Source organism: Paroedura picta, chromosome 9 (genome assembly GCF_049243985.1).
Source record: "Paroedura picta isolate Pp20150507F chromosome 9, Ppicta_v3.0, whole genome shotgun sequence".
Classification (NCBI taxonomy): domain Eukaryota; kingdom Metazoa; phylum Chordata; class Lepidosauria; order Squamata; family Gekkonidae; genus Paroedura; species Paroedura picta.
The window spans coordinates 50,811,735-50,828,470 of NC_135377.1; the positions used below are offsets into that span (position 1 = coordinate 50,811,735).

Sequence of the window (16,736 nt, forward strand, 5' to 3'; positions counted from 1 at the left end):
CCCGGACCCCGCGCGCTCCACGCGCCCCCGCCTGTCTCCTCCTGGGCGGTTGCGGCCGGCTCTCGCCAACCCTCGCCTGGAAGGGACCAGGTCGAGTAAGCAGGGGTAGTCAACCTGTGGTCCTCCAGATGATCATGGACTACAATTCTCACGAGCCCCTGCCAGCATTTGAGAATTGTAGTCCATGAACATCTGGAGGACCACAGGTTGACTACCCCTGGAGTAAGGGGTCCGGCCGGCTCTTCGGCAACCATTTGTACATCATATAGCTGAAATTAAAAAATGGAAAATAAAGCAACGGTTTCCTCGGAAGGGGCTACAGTGGTATTCTGTGCCCAGCCCTGGTGCACTAGTGGTAAGCCCCCAGGGGCTTCAGAGCCCGCAGCTGGAGGACGCTTCTACCCCAGGCAACGCTAGGTTAGTAGTCCAGAAGACCAGCAAAGTCTGCCACAGCAAGACTGGGGGGCACCTTGAAAGCTAGCGGCGTTTATTTCGACATGTGATCGGAGCTCAGCTCCTCGAAGGTGCTAGATTCTGTCCAAAGAGTGAAAATTCTATCAAGTTCCACCACCCTAGTGCACACTGAGGCAGTGTGCCTGCAAATCGTTGTTGGTCTTAAAGGTGTCACTGGGCTCTAATTTTATTGTGCTACTTCAACACGGCTACCCACTTGAATCCATCCTAGTGTTTGTAACTTTAAATACAATATGCCTGATTTAGATGAGCTCTGACTCGGAAAAACTTACACTGCAATATATTCTGTTGGCCTTTAAAACGCCATTGGAGACCTGCTTCTGCATGGAATTACACTGCTACGTTCATGGGAAGTCTTTTTCAAAAAACCCATGAGCTGATCCAGGAAGGCTCTTTTTATGTTTAAGTCTGCAGTATCCATCCAAGCCTAACAGAGATTCCTCTTAAATAACACTTTATTTAACAACAATAACAATACTTTGTAGGAGAGGGGAGAAACCCTTGCCCGCCTAAAAATGGAAGTTTCCCGTTGAAGCCACGCCCCCCAGTGGTGCGTCCGCTTGACAGGTAACTTCTCCCCGTAGGGCGGGGGCCCCTCCTTCCCTCCCTCTAGCTGAGTCACGTTGACACAGTTGGGGAAGGTGTCAAAGTCCTGGAGCTTTTGACAAACGTCAAGGGCCGTCCGCCCCGGTCAGGGACAAGGTGAGCTGGAAGAACCACGTGGCTCAGAGAAGCGGGCCAAAAGTTCACCCGTGCGACGCCACCTTCTGCTGCTTTCCAAGGGCGTTTTCACTGCCGCACTGATTTCATTCCAGCGCACTCAGCGATGAGGCAGCCGCAGTTTGCATAAACCTGGAGGGCGGGCAGCTCCGTCTGGCGGGATTAACAGGAGCCACTTAGGCGGTGCCGGCATTCTTACTCTGTGAGAATCCAGATCTTGGCCAAATAAAGGGAATTTCCCCAGCTGGGCCAGGAAGTCTTTCGGGTAGCTCACAGGGCGGGCGGCCTAGTCTGCAGTAAGACCGAAACTCTTGTTCGTCTCTTCCGGTGCTAAAGCGCCCCCAGTGTACTTTCAACTTCGAGGAACACTGCCCTGACACTTCTGCACCTGAACCTGCAACGGGCTCGGCAGCCTTCTGAATGACTCTTGCCCCTTGAAAGAGGCTTGGATAACCTTCCTTCGGCCACAACGCAGGCGACCGGGCGCCACGCAGCGGCAGCACTGAGGCCCCTTTGCATATTCAGCTCACTCTGCCGGGATGCATTCCGCCTCTGCAGGGACGCCAAGGACGACCTTGCATGCCCAGGTCACACGCGCCGCCAGAAAACGGCGCCGTCCCCTCATTGGCCGAGCCACTAGAGCGAGGAACGCCGGGAGTCGCGTCTCGGGACTCGCGATGGCGCAGGCGCACTCCGCTCTGGGCACCCTCTTGCAAGAACGAGAAGCTTCTCGTGCGCATGCGGAGTCCTTCTCGCGGCCGCCTTCAACCCTCCTGCCGACCGTGGCGCTTCTTGCCATTGCAGTGGGGAAGCTGCGATGGGGGCGGGGTCACCTCTCTGACGCAGCTTGTCCTGGTGACGTCGGCGGGGCGGTGTCGTCATCGCTCTTTGGCCGGGCAGGGAGCGCTGCCTCTGTGCTCCGCGGAGGAAGAAGCCGGCTCCGTCCATTGAGCCGCCGCCGCCGCCGCAGGATGAAGATCTGGAGTTCGGAGCACGTGTTCGGGTGAGGGGGGTGGCGTGGGGTTCTCGCCTCCTCGGGGTGCTGGGGGGGGGGCGGTTGTGGGGCGTCCCTCTCGCCGCCCCCGTTTCCCCGCGGGGGGCGTCCGCTCTGGCTCCACGCGTCCCCCCGGCTTTCGGGGCCCCTCGTTTCCCCCACTGCTGGGCGAGCTTCACGCCTTGCAATGCGGGAGTCTGACGGCCTAGACAGCCCCCATCCCCGGAGCTCTTAGGACCGGGCCGGGGGCTGACAGATGTTTGCCCCTATAAATGGACCTCGCGGCGCCACCGCCTTCCTTCCCCGTCGGCCGCACGCCTTGACGAAGCGCTGTTGCGAAAGAGCCGCTCTGGGAGGATTCGCACCCGGGGCCAGGGGCCCTGCTTTGGTCCGTGGCTGAAGCATGCGCCGCCGCTGCTGGCCATCTTTCTTCGTCTTCCTCGCTTCTGGAAGCGCTCGTCCATTTATAGAATCGGCCGCAAGTGCTGGAGGTGGTATTTGGGACAAAGAGGATGTCTTCGTCTTCCCGAGGTCAGGTCATGGCAGCGATGCAAGCGGGCAGGTCGGGTTGGTTCCCAAGAATGCTCCCGTGTGGCCCTGGTCGTCTCTGGATCGGCCTGCCTCGTCTCTGGCGAGAGACCTGCAGGCTCTGCGGGGGCGGGGGGGGGGGAGAGGTGGCACTCTGCCGTCCTCTTCTTTAGAAAAGGAAGATTGCAATAAATACTGAGTAAGAAATAAGATTTACTGCTGAGAGACATGAGGGTGGTGCTGAAATTGTGCAGTCTGGCAAGTTGACACAGAATTCGCCCTTCCTGGGCCAAGGATGAAATTGGAAGAGATCATTGCCACATCTGTGATTTGTTTCTGCCATTTTACATAATAACTGGGTCCCGCTGGAATTTTTTAGTGACTCCCACACTTGTCCACTCTTGTAAAGGATTGGTCTTCTCTAAATGTACAGATGTTTGCTTCTGGAAAGATAGTTTGTTTATTAGACATAAGAAAGGTCTTGTTTGATGTTACTGACAAGAACTTTTATCGTACCTTCTTAGGAAGGTAGAATAGGAACCTGGAGCATAAACATGGCAAATCAATTTAATTAATACTTTGGACTGACTCATGATATAAATGTAACACACCTTGTGATTACCTAGCAGCTAAGCATAATAGCATGGATCTTGCCAAAAATATCCACAGTTTGAACAGTTTCCGGCAGTGGAGGTGACTTTATCTTGGCCCTACACCGTAGCCTGAAATGCCCTCTAAAATTCTACAGGTGATTTAAGGAACAGTATAAAGGGGAAATTGGCTGTGTGCTACAGGGATTAGGATTGGTGACAGTTGCCCTTCTGCAGGATTAATATGTTGTTTGCTAATCAGTACTTAAAATCTCTGCTGCTGTGTTGCTAGTAGTGGTTGGTTTGGTGGCTAAGAGTGGCAACTTCTAATCTGGTAAACTGAGTTTGATTCCCTGCTCATCCATGGGCAGCCAACTGGCATTTCCCATAGTGTAATTTGAAGCAATTTTTGTGCCAGTATTGAATCTTTAAACATGTATCAGTTAATTCTCTTCTGTTTCATTTTCCTAGACATCCCTGGGACACTGTAATAAAAGCTGCTATGCGAAAGTACCCCAATCCCATGAACCCGTCTGTGGTCGGAGTTGACGTTCTGGACCGAAGCCTTGATAATCAGGGACGATTGCACAGCCACCGACTACTGAGCACTGAATGGGGGTTGCCAAGTATTGTTAAAGCTGTAAGTTTTTAGAGCCATAGTCACGTCGGCCAATTGCAGAAAAAATAAACAGGTGTCTAGCAGCACATCGTTCAGCTCTGTTAGTCTGAGTGCTCCTAGTCTTGTGCTTAGACTGAATAATTGAGGGCAGTGATACCATGAAGCAGTGAGTGGAATTTTCATTGGAGGTTGATAACATTCAGAACTACCCTGTAAGCTTTCTGTACTTTTTCAGCACACATCTGTGACAGCATTGCATGCAACAGTTGCAGTATTAAACTCTTATGCTGAGGGTGTGTTCAGAATGGCAACATATACATAGAGGAACAAGCACAAGAAGACTCTTTGTTCTGATTGGGCTTGCCACATAGTCTGCTTCACAGGAATACCTTCATCAGTAACCTTGGGCATGTTCATCATTGTCAGTTTGGATTCATATGCTTGTCCTTCCTTTTTAGATCCTGGGAACAAGTAGAACTGTTACATATATTAAAGAACATTCTGTGGTAGATCCGATGGAAAAGAAAATGGTGCTTTGCTCCACGAATGTAAGTAATGACAAAGTAATGTATTCTGCATCTGCTGGTAGGACAGGTGAACTGTTCACTATTTTGATGTACTACCAGTTGAAGGCTTTTCCAAGGCAAAAGCATGCCATTGTAAGGCTAATACTAGAAGCATAATCCATGGGTTTTTTTGCTCACACCAAATATTTATTTGTTAAGTAAATATAATTTTTAAAAGTCCCACCTTTCTGGGACAGAACAACTACTACAGCAGGTAAAACCAGCACTAGCATAGGATTAAAATTTTGTTGCTAGCAAATGTGATTCCTGATAAAGACCAATGATCAAAACCATAGACCACCGTGGAAGTACTTGTTTTAGATTATCGGGAAGGATTCAAGGTGAAATGACATATAGTAATACTTTTGTCTTGGATTCCTATGCATTAAATCAGTGGTTCTGCACTTATAGGGTAGGTCATCCTGCCCCCCCCACCCCCGGGTCAAGACATGGGCATGGTGATCCTGAGTGTTTTCATGAAAGCCTTGTCTTCCACAGGCTAGAGAAGCTGCTGCCTATGGTTTTACTATGCTACTTACAGTCCTAACTATTTAAATAAGCATGTATGTGTGTGAAAGTGTAGAGTGTAGAGAAGTACAGGATCTAGTTTGAATTTTGACTATACCAACTATAGCTTCTGAAATGCAGACATTAAGACTAAAGGAAGAACAGTGGTGAGAAAAATGAATGTTCCTTTTTTCTCTCTTAAGATAACGCTTACAAATCTTGTATCAGTTGATGAACGATTAGTTTATACACCTCACCCTGAGAACCCTGAAAAGTAAGTAGGAATTATCTTATTTTATTTTATTTTTTTGCCTTTTGGCCTAAAGTGTTAGATCGGTATGGTGTTGTTTCTGTATTAATGCCATTTTTTTCCTCTTCTTTCAGAACTGTGCTAACCCAAGAAGCTATTATTACAGTGAAAGGTGTTAGCCTCAGCAGTTACTTGGAAAGTCTAATGGCAAGCTCAATATCCTCCAATGCTAGAAAGGTGAGTGTATGAAGCATGCATGTAAATTGTGTCTCAGGTAAAATGGATCACGTGGCTTAAGTCAAATAACCTTTTCAGACCTTGTGTGATAGCATCATTCACATATATGGTGATTGAGTTGCTTTCGACAGAGTCCAAAAGGGTTCTTTATTTCTGTTCCACTGAAAAGCAGACTACAAATTCAGCACTACTAAACAATAAGGCATTTGGAGGTAGGAAAATTTTATGCACACTTATGTACTTAGTGCAAGTCAGCATTCACAAGATTCAATGTTATGCACAAACTCAAGCAGTGGTACCTGCTTTTTGCAGGTGGGAGCAATTTGCTATGAAGTATAAGGGATGGTCCCTTCATATTTAGATTAGGGGTCCCCAGCATAACTTGCCTGGTACCTGCCAAGTAGTTTTAGAAAGTGGGTGGAGTTCCTGCTCAGCAGGACTTCTGATCTGATGGGCTGTGCAAATCAAAATACTGTTTCAGTAGTAGCTGCCACCATAGTTTTGTGTTTTAGTCTCTTTCTCAATGCATTTTAAAAAAAATGCCCCTTGGACTTAGCCTTTCTTTGTGGCCATTTTGTGGTTGTGCCCACTGCCTTGTGTCAGAATTCCAAAAGGCCCTGTGGGCGCAGGAAGATTGGGGACCTTTCTTTCTAGATGGAAAATATAGTTCAAATGGCGATATTTAGGCCCTAGTAGGCCAACAAAAACTGCTAAAGGAGTAATGAAGGCTAGTCATGTGATCTAAATAGTCTGCTCACTAAGAGCAACCTGCTTCATAAAGAGAGGTCTGAGTAATGTTTCAGGTGGGCTAGAAGCTTCCACACTGGTGGCTGGAGTTGGGCAGGTTTTCAGGATGGGTAGGCTAATGACCTTCTTGTTCTCTTGGCATCCAAAACAATAGAAATGAGATCTGTGTCAATGTTAGATGTCCAGGTAACAGGAAACGGTTACATTGAGATATCTACTGTTTTGTTCTATGGCACAGCCTGTGAATAATAGTTTGCATTCTAGTTGCCCTGTGCAGGGAGTTTCTTGAAGAAAATAAAATATATTTCTTGTCTAAAACTCTCATAACATGTTCCTTGACCAGTTTTTTAAAGTGCATTTTGGGTATGAAGTTGGTGAAAAGTGACTGTTCCCTTTACGCAGCACTTAAAGGAAGGTGAATGCAAGTAACCCAGGCCTCTGGCGCTTACAAGAATGCAGTATCACTCAATCTATTTGTGCACATGGAAAAGCTGAATTAAATTCAAAAGAGTTGGTTTTACGGGGGCCAGCTAGCCGGATTTTCATGTAGGTGGACAGCTTTGATGGCACAGGCTCACTGGCGTGTCCCTGTGACCTTGTAGCCTTGATCTCAGTGAACTACCAACACTCCCTAATTTATTTCTCTAAGGCTGCAGTGCTAAGTATGTTTACTCAGGAGTAAATCCATGGAACTTCTGAGCATGTATGGGTAAACCCTGGAGCCACAGCTGAGTAGCTCTACTCTAAGAAGATGATTATTGAGTAGGGGCTGTGTCTTTTGGACCCTAAACCAATTGAGCGGAATTTCCACCCAGATTAAAGTGCTGTTGAAGTGTGAGTCAAACTAAACATGACTGATTCCCTGTTGCCAATTCTCCTTTGCAAGTTTTGCGTGCCCTTCAGAAAGCAATAAACTGCTGGTTCTGTTGAGTTGCCTTGCTGTTGTTCTTTTAATGTTGAAAAAAACCTACCTTTACAAAGTGAGCTCTTCTCTTGCTGTCTTTTTGTGCATTCCAAAGCAATTTCATGTTAGTAACATAACCAGATCTCTACAAGGGAGTCATCCTGCAGGAAGTGGCTCTTAAGCTAGGATGACGTGAACTGGGCAGAATTACATGTTTGTTTGAGCTGTGCTTATTTCTGTCACTATGAAGTGTGCCCTCAGAATTCTGCTCTGACCTCTACCCCTGCCCCCCAAAGGAGGAAATTAATTGAAATTCACTGTAGCACTTAAACATGTTTTCTATGCAGGCTCTTGAGGTTGCAGGATTGTATTTGGAATGATATTGAAAGAACTGTATGACATAAGTTGTAAATCTTTTCTGTATTACTCCAGGGGTGGGATGCTATTGAGTGGACAATTCAACATTCAGAAAGTGCTCTAAGCTAGCAGTCTTTTTCTACAGCTGCACTTTGTACTAACTAGTGGTAATACCAGCATTTGTTATCTCGGTACAGCATTTCAGTTTCTAGCAAATCTGTGCATGTGTTTGTGACGTTACTTGAAAAACTTGCATGCCTCATATATATATATATATACACGCACCCACCCACATACACAAAGACATTGCATATCCAGGAATTGCACCCTTGATCTACTTATCATGGGAACTGAGGAGCATAAAGGATTTGCCACAAGACAATTAAAAGGCTCCCCCCCCCAAAAAAAAATAATTAATAATGGCCCTTCTGTTCTAGGATGTCTTCTGTTCATTGGTTAGAAAAAATAAAAAGCTAGGCTTGATTGAAGACATTTTGGCAGCATATGAAAGCTACTGGTAGGAAGCTGGTTTGATACAAAACTTGCACTACCTTTGGGTGTTACACTTAAGGTTGTTGCTTGGGCAAAATGGTGGTTCTTTAATATGCAGTTTTGTAGCTCGCAATCAAAATACCAAATGTGGTGTCAGATTATCTCATTAAGATGGCCTCAAGGCTGGAGCTAGATAAGATGGGAGGTCCCTGGCTGTCACTGAAAACCACAGCACTGTGAGGGCAGGTGAAACGTTGGCATGACTATCTCCCATTAGATGTCTTGTATTACTAGACATCATCATGAGAAAGAGGAACCAAAGTGGAAGAAAATCAGGGTTGCTGTTTTGAGCAGCAGTCATGCATTATGTATAGCTTTGGCCTAACATAGTACTGTTACCACAGTAAGTGTCTACCTTGTCCTCACTGGATCTGACTTTCCATGTGGCTTAAAATTTAGGCAGGTTATTGAAATTTCATGTATTTGTGTTGTGATGTCTTTGTTTTCCTGCACTGCTGCATCCAACACAAATGTACAGTTTTGAGAGGCATGTTTAATACCTGCTCAAACAATTGTTTTATTGGGGGCTTTTTTGATCCTCAGGTCCTGGTAGATGATGGATAGGAGAACTGTCATCAGGGTCATCTAGATTTTTAAAAATACATTTTTAGTGGGGGAGGGCAGGACTGTAGTGCTGCTGCGGGTTTAAACACACACCCCCTTTCCCAATCTGACCCTTTCCTTACAGGGAAAACATCCAAGTATCTTTAAGCCATCTTCCATGAAGCAAAAGCAACTTCTAGCGAGGTGTGTGCATGATTAAATTTAAATTGAGCGAAGTGGTGTGGGTGAAATATCCTCAGGGTCCTGTCCCTACCTGATTCTAGATCTTCCACCACAATACCACCAGATCTTATCTTGGATGTTCTCTTTGGCCATTCTGTTTGAGTTTCTTGCAGACTTTGAAACAGATATCTCAGTCCTATGCTTGGACTCCTTACTTTTCACTTGAGTCCAGACCCCTGCCAATATGTCAGTGTTGTGTCATATGTAAATACATTTGAATGTGGAGTGTGTGTATATATTCTAAAAAAAATTGGCAGTTGCTTTGTATGTGTTGTTTTACTGTTTAGTCTGTGAGACTCTTTAGGCAAATTTAAATCTTTAAGGTAGTACAAAAGTATCTAAAATACTAACCACAGAAAATATTACACCTTATTTTTAATTTGCATTTTGTATGTACTATTACCATATGCACTAACACTTTAGGTGCATGTTTTAGCTGTGTTTAATGTGCTTGCTTGAAGTCATAATGTTCTGTTTTAAGGTACATAAGAAATTCTGTAAACCAATCCTCTGTCAGAATGTAATTTGCTCATACTGTGCATACTTGGGTCAAGCAGTTCTTCAGAGTAGAATGAAATTAAATCACTCTTTTGTGTCAAACAAGATGATGCATCGGAATATCCACGAGTGGCTCTTTGACACACTTATTCTTGATAAATAGCTTCCACAGGGGGAAGGGGAAGCGGAAGGAGGCACTTTTTGTCTTGCCAGTTTCTTAACCTGAAATACCTCCCCCCGCGCTGCAGTCCTGATCCAAATTGGAGTCAGCAATACAAAGCACACTAGAGGTCCATTCCTGGTTCTTCCAGTAGCTCTTCTGATCTGTCCCTCAGTGACTTTGGGAAAGGATGGGTAGTCAGTACTTGCAAGAAGTGCTGCAGAAACTCTGGAACCTACAGAACTCTGTACAATTTGAAGCTTTTTAAAAACCGAAGTCACTGAGACAACAGTGTACTCAGACCCGGATTTGCTTTGCTTTCAGCCCCAGGAAACTAACAGCACTGTGCCTAATTTACTGCAATGATCTGAATTAATGTTTTAAATGAGTGGAAATTCTGCTTGGCAGCGTGCACAGCTGATCATTTATGATTAGAAATGCTCGGTGCTATGGAAGTGACAGCTCTTTCTCTCCACTCTGCAACGATCCTGTGAATTCTGCTGTTGGTGAATTACAGAAAAACAGGGTCACAGCATTAATGCTTTTTCTAGTCTTACATTGTACTTTGATTCCAGAGCCAGACTGTGCTGTTGGGCTCAAGGATGGAGGCAAAGCTGGCTGTTCTGGGGCCAAAATGAGACTGTTCCTCTATTAACTTAAAAAAAAGTAAATAAATTAAAAAAGCCCATGTAGGTCTCACTGGAAGAAGTGGAACCTATGTGGCTTTGCTTTGAGAGCATATCTGAGTGACAGATTTGTCTCTTCTGCATGGAACCCTGAGCTGTGTAGTTTTCGGGCAGGTGTTGTAGGGATGTATAATGTCAAACTTTTCTGCACTCTCTGTTACAGTTGCTGGGATTTGAAATGGTGGGGTGTTGTATGTATTATCCTGCTTTTAATGCATTGTGTTCCAATTTGGCTTTACATGACGTCTGATTCTTCTTTCTGTACTGTCTCTGTTTTTGTAATCTTAGTCCTATAACGTTGCGTATGATTATGTTGCTCTGCACTGTGCAGTCCACTTTGAATCTCAGTGAGAAGGATGGGCTATAAAGTGAGCATATAAATGGCAATGGTCCTAAAACTGTAGTTCTTCAGTTTACTACTGCCCCCTCCCCACCATAAGTAAAAGACCAAGACATTAAAAAACACTGTAGACAAGGCCCTCCTACAGTAAAGGTATATTTATGACTTGTATTTGTCTGTACCACCACAGTCATATTATCTACAGATATCTGTGCCTGACAGGCCAACAGCCAACTTGTTATGGTTAGATTTGATTCTTACAGGCTGAATGCTACCTTTTTAAAAATGCTTTCCATTGACTACAGAGTTCAGAATTGGTTCCCAAGATTTGTAAATTCCTACAGGCTTTAGGCAGCAATTTTGTATGTCTGTCTGTTTTGTGTAATATATTCAGTTTGTAAAGTTTCAAAAGTATTGGCCGTAGCCCAGATGGCAAGTCATGAGTAAAGATATCAGTTTGTGCAAATACAGATGACTTGCCAAGTGGTGAGGATAATCAGTTGAACAGTCCCATCCCAAGCCTGTTTCTTCAACTGAATGGCATACCTGTTTAAGCCAGACTTCTGATCAAAATCTGGGGAAGTCGGGAAGGGAGAAGTTCTCACTACCTTACAGCTGACTTACAAAGGAGTTTCTGGTATGCTATGGCAGGTTACACACAATCAAGCAGTTTGTTTTTACCCTAAGCTGGTATTACAATGAGCTGCTATTTATCTCTGTTACCACTGTGAAGAGGTGCAGGCTGGATTTATAATCTCTTTTATGTTTGGTATCTTTTATTCTATAGGTTTGAATGTAGAATAGTTAAGTTAAATTTTTGTAAAAATGGGTTTTGTTACTACTGACTTTCACTGAGCTTCGATGGCAATGCACATAATTTGGGTTGGGTCAAAATGATTTCTTTTCCACTAAGGACTCCTCAGTTAGGAGGATCCAACTCCTGGTGCTTCAGGATAAAGAATAGATGAGCAAATCTGGTTAAACACCCTTGTTAGGACTAAGCAGCTTTCAAAAGATAGCCTGGAAGATCTTAAGTCACACAGAACTCTTTCTTGGGTTGGATGTAAAAAACATGATAGAGGTGTTTGGGTGGGCGGGAGCATGGCGAAATAAACCTTCTGTGTGGTTTATTTTCAGTAATATTGCAGGATAATTAGAATTGAGATATGCCCTGTGCAGTAGGTCTTGGGTAGAGGCATGCTGGGACTGTTTTAGGAAATAGCAGTCCAGGAGTATGTGTTTAGTGCTAATCAAAACTGGCAGGTGTCTTGGAGTACACTGCCTAACAAAACTGATCTAACTTGGGATCCTGCAGTAGGATTAGGTTGTGTTTTTATTTAATTGGCATTGTAGTTCTGGCAGCAGTGTGTTGACTGGTGTCAACACCAGTTTGCTTGCAGTTACTTCAGTTCCAGGGTTGTTCACCAACATCACCACAGTGGTGGTAGAATTTCAGCAGTTGCAGGGCCTTAAGAATCCTGTCCATAAACCTAAAAGGGACACAGCAATGTGGTTTTGAAGTCCTCTTCTAGAATCTGACAGAGGAGAGATTTAGACATGTATCCGGTAGCACTGTGTCTATTAAATCCACTAAACTCTTTTGCTTTCCTTAACAGGGTCGAGAAGCCTTGGAATGGGTGATTGGCAGACTAAACACAGAGTTTGAGGAACTAACTTCATCCACACGAGGGAGCGTGAAGGCAGCCATGGCGGCAGCTTCCATGGAAGATTGATGGACTGTAACAGAGAACTTTATTTTTCCATTAGATTTTTTTTGCCAAGATGGATACACCATAGTTTTTTATAGATTTGTTTGTATTATGAGCATTTTACAGACTAGAAGTTACATTTCCCGCTAAAATGATTGGCCTGTAAGGCATCTATTTGTTCACAGTACAAATCAATGCAACTGTTGTTCTTTAGTTAAATGTCTCCATGACTTGTAGCTACAATTGTCTGGCTGCTCCAAATTACTATGACCTCAAGTCCCACTCAAGGACATAGATGCTCATCAGATGTGCAATTACCAAACTGTGCCTTGATCAAATAGCTAGACAACAGTGTTTCCCCTCTACGTTTTATTGTGATAGATGCTTAATATTTATTTATTTGTTTTTGTTTCAAAATGCAGCTGCAGTTGTTCAGTGGAGAACACATAGGTACAGAAGCACTGGAAATTTTGTCAGTCCCCAAAGACTAGTTCCAAGAAGGGGCAAGGAGAGCAGAGGGATGGTTGATAAGGAAGGCTTATTCTGAGACAGTTTACCCAGATTGGCCTTTTGAGATGCTTGAACAAGCCACACTGAAGCAAAGGTTGATGGAGCAGCATGGTTGTCTGGGTGGGTTGTGTCCTTGGGTCTGTGCATGAAGTTTGTTTTTCCTGGGTACTAACTTTTCTTGGACTGTTGAACTTCAGAGACTGAACAAAGTATTTAATACTTGATCTCTAGTATTTACAATCGAACCACTGAAAAAGGCAGAGTTTCAGTTCTTATGCTGGAATGAAGCATCTTTTATATTCACACTGGTTGCTAGAAGCACTGATACTCCAGTGGAAGCACTGATACTTATGCGGAAGCACTGATACTCCAGCAGGAAGGGTTGGAAACGTCGCTTTCTATTTGCAGTTTCTTCCAACCAATATTTACCGTCTTAGTCACTTAGCTCCTTTCTTAATTTATATATAATAGAAGATTATTATGAGAATGTGACAGGCCCATTCCATGCCAAACCCGTTTCATATCCTCTTTTGGGCTTTGTTTCTCTGAAGGAGCCTGTTTCATGGTTGAAGGGCCCTTGCAGACCTATTCCAACTTAGCAGATCTTTCTAAGTGATGCATTTCAGTAATGTCAAATGCAATGCATGTCAAATGCCATTGTAGTGACTACAGGCCTAGATAGTTTATGCAGAATACTACTTAGAAGGAAAATAAAACTTTATGGTATTCAAATCTTTCTAGAAATTCACTAGATTTGCAACGTTCATAAGGAGTAGTTTTAAAAGGATATAATTCTGTTAATACCTCATCATTGAGTCTGGCAGTAAGTATACAATAGAAAAATCAGCAATAGTTCAATGTGCTTCTGGGCATTCTGATATTCAGAAATAAATTGGAGGGAGGTGATCAGAGACAAAAATGTCAAGAATGAGACTGAGCTGTTTGCTCACAGCCAGCAGCATGAAAATATTTTTTTAATCAAGAAATGAAATAGAAGGGCCTGGAATTGTTTTTGCTTATTTGTTTAGCCTCAAAAAAACTAGAACAAGGTCCAAGTTTAAAACCAAAATTCAGTCTTAAGCAAAAGTCTCTTATTGCAAGCACAGTGATATGCTAAATAAAGGGATACAACCAAACTATATGGGCGGTCTGTGTCATAAGTGGGGAAATATATATTGATGCATTTTTTAACCCAGCCCCCCCCTCATGCTCATCACTATGAATTTTAAGACAATATCAATTTCATCAAAAGGAAGCGGGTATCATGCATGAGACCAAAGCACGCCTTGTGCCAAGATGTTTCCTCAAAGGAAAGTTGTGGAGTGTTGGGTTACAAATGCTCTAACCTCAATAAAAGGCATCAGATCCACCATTTAAGAGGAATCAAAGCCTAGCATTTCATGAATTGGCTAGTTAGCAATAAACTGGTTTTCATCCATATATCACTTTAACTCTTTTTTCCTTCACTGTCAGTTGCTTTTTTGCCGTCTCTAATAATTTCCTCTTCTGTGTCTTAGGGTAGTCATGCTTTCTCCATAGGCTGCTTTCTGTGTAATTTTATATATGGACTCCCTTGTGACTCCAGCTCTGTAGTTAATTGGGCAGTCTCTTGTTACCCTGCTCTCTCAAAATCTCTGCTCTCATTCTTTGGCTACCTTGTGAGTTTGCTGTCACCTTACACTGAACAAGCAAGCCATGTATGGAAACATGAGGGGAAGATCTGGTTCCTTGTTGACTCTATCAGATCTATTTTTTTTTAAAGCTTTTGTGGTACATACCCACTCCATACTGATCACCGTGATCTTGCAATAGGGCTTTGCCCATGCTACCTCCAGCATAGTTGTCCCTTCTTTTGTGTCTCTCTCAGCCTTCACATTAATGTACCTCTTATAAAAGCTCCTAGTGTTCCTTTATGGGGGGTGGCATTGATATTCTGTGCTTTAAGTTAAAGCAAATTGAAAATTGCTTGGAAATCCAACTTTCCTGTCATCATGTCACTGGTTCAGGGATTACCTGTGGAAAGAGACCTATTATTTGTTACCTGCTATCCCAACATTAGGCACAGCCATAATTATGTATATATTTTTTTTGCATGCTCCTCGTTTGCTTTTTCAGTCTTTGTAATGGATATGGAAACACCAGAATCAGAAATTGGAATGTTGAATTACTGGGATGCTATTTTACATAAGCATTTTCTCCTCCACTGACAGATGTAACCATGGTGCGTTAATAAGAGGCCAAAGTCCTGCCCCTTTCTTCTTGTGGTGGTGGTTTAATAATGCATTATGCAGTTGGTCATGGCTTTGTTTTGTATTGTAAAGAGGTTACCACACCTGTAACCTAAACAGCATGACATTTAATTCTGCTAGACAGAGGAAGAGGTCAGAGTGAGAATTACCTTAATGTGAATTAATCTAGGACTGTTGGTCTTGAAAATCCAAGAAAACAACAAGCTGGTTGAGAAAATAACATAGTTGCTTTCCACCAAATGAAACCTTCATGTGATAGTAACCTATAACTACACCTTTCCTTCCTCTTTAGAGAGTAACATTCAGACTTCTTTCCCCTTGCTTTTGAGCCATGATTACAACAGATGAGGCAAGTCTTCCCAAAGTTTTGGAAATTCTAGCATCACCAAACTTCCAAAATAGTTCTTTGTGATGTTCAGTACGACCGTTCTGCCTGTGTCCACAGCATACCAAATGAGTCTGTGAAAAAAACTTTTTAATGGGAGTTTTCCATGTCTACATTTAATAGTTAAGTGAAAAGAAGAAAGTCTGTATGCCTAATATGGTTTATAAACTTTATAGTATCAGAGAGTCAAATTCTTAACCTTATTCCTGTGGCTTGGGTGTTTAAAGGCAACAGAGAAACTATCCACCACATAAGTTTTCTTACCCTCCCTGTTTATCATTGTAAGCCTTAGAGAAAATTTAGAGTTCTTGACCAAGAGTTGTTTTGTTCACTAATGAATTGTGGGAAAAGTTGGCTGGTATAGCATATTAGGAGTGTCTCTAGAGACTTTAGCACAATTTCTTTATTGCACTGTTTGTAGCACCCCATTAACCTCTTCCCCTCACTTGACTTGTTCCTGTTGCACTCCTGGAGCCTCTTATGTGGGTGAAGGCAAAACGCTTTTTTGATATAGGTGCAGAAACTGTTTGGCTTACCCTACCTGGCATGAAAGGAATTCGGGTTTTGGTTCTAGCCAATTCTGGTTTCCTGCAGATTCCATTGATGTGAAGGGATGATGTGCATGAGGAATATAATAGAAGAAAACAATGAGAAAATGCATGTGACGAGTGCCTTTCTGTACGTTTTCCTTCCATTACCTCTGTTTAGATTGTAAGCTCTTCAGAGAAGAGCAATTCACTTTTGGCTGAAATGTTAAACTCTAAACACCTTGGGCTACAAATAACATGACTTAGTACAAAACACTGTCCTGTTTTTCTTTATGGTGAAATTGAAGAGTGAAGATAAGCAAAGAAAGTGGGCTGCATGCAGCAACGTTCCCCCCCCCCAAAAAAAGAAAGCCAGAAGATAGATTTATAAAGTCCCTAGGCTTCATCAGGGAGAAACAGAACATGCACTTGGTGCACTTTTTAAGGCAGCCTTTCTCAACTTTTTAACCACTGAGAAACCCCTGAAACAATCTTCAGACTCTGGGAAACCGCAGAAGTGATGCAACTGGGCAGAATATGGTTGGGAAGCATAGCTGTGAACATGCCCACCTGGAGCCCTTCCGCTTCCACCCCCTCCAGGCCCATCATTGGCCATTTTGGGAGGGGGGAGCAGATCGATATGACCATATATGGATAATCTGAGGAATGTTCAACAAATTTTAAAAATATATTAAAAATTAATTATCTCCCACCCATTCAGGAAAACACTCAAGGGCCGGCAAGAAACCCCTGGTTGAGAAACTCTGTTCTAAGGAAACTGCAGAGCTACATTTACTGGAATGGTTTTAAAGGGATGATCTGGCAATACAGGACTGGATCA

The 16,736-nt window shown here is 43.4% G+C and overlaps 1 protein-coding gene across 3 annotated transcripts; it reads left to right on the plus strand.

Moving 5' to 3' along the window:
* Positions 1–1,939: 1,939 nt before the first annotated feature.
* PRELID3A (PRELI domain containing 3A) lies at positions 1,940–16,169 on the plus strand. 3 transcript variants are annotated; one of them, XM_077352813.1, is made up of 6 exons: positions 1,940–2,197; positions 3,778–3,946; positions 4,384–4,473; positions 5,202–5,272; positions 5,383–5,485; positions 7,569–12,118. In XM_077352813.1, exons 1-6 carry the CDS (start codon positions 2,166–2,168, stop codon positions 7,620–7,622), a joined length of 519 nt encoding a protein of 172 aa, XP_077208928.1. In that variant the 5' UTR covers positions 1,940–2,165; the 3' UTR covers positions 7,623–12,118. The 3 variants fall into 3 exon arrangements, with proteins under 3 accessions (XP_077208928.1, XP_077208926.1, XP_077208927.1); XM_077352811.1 differs by lacking the exon at positions 7,569–12,118 and adding an exon at positions 12,132–16,169 and having other exon boundaries at positions 1,959–2,197; XM_077352812.1 differs by lacking the exons at positions 1,940–2,197; positions 7,569–12,118 and adding exons at positions 2,356–2,719; positions 12,132–16,169.
* Positions 16,170–16,736: the final 567 nt, after the last annotated feature.

Excerpts from the sequence above, each read along its gene's own strand:
- PRELID3A (XM_077352812.1), top strand. The coding sequence starts at position 2,592 with ATGCGCCGCCGCTGCTGGCCATCTTTCTTCGTCTTCCTCGCTTCTGGA. Across the intron at positions 3,947-4,383 it reads TGCCAAGTATTGTTAAAGCT|ATCCTGGGAACAAGTAGAAC; the intron begins GTAAGTTTTTAG and ends CTTCCTTTTTAG. Across the intron at positions 5,486-12,131 it reads TATCCTCCAATGCTAGAAAG|GGTCGAGAAGCCTTGGAATG; the intron begins GTGAGTGTATGA and ends TTTCCTTAACAG.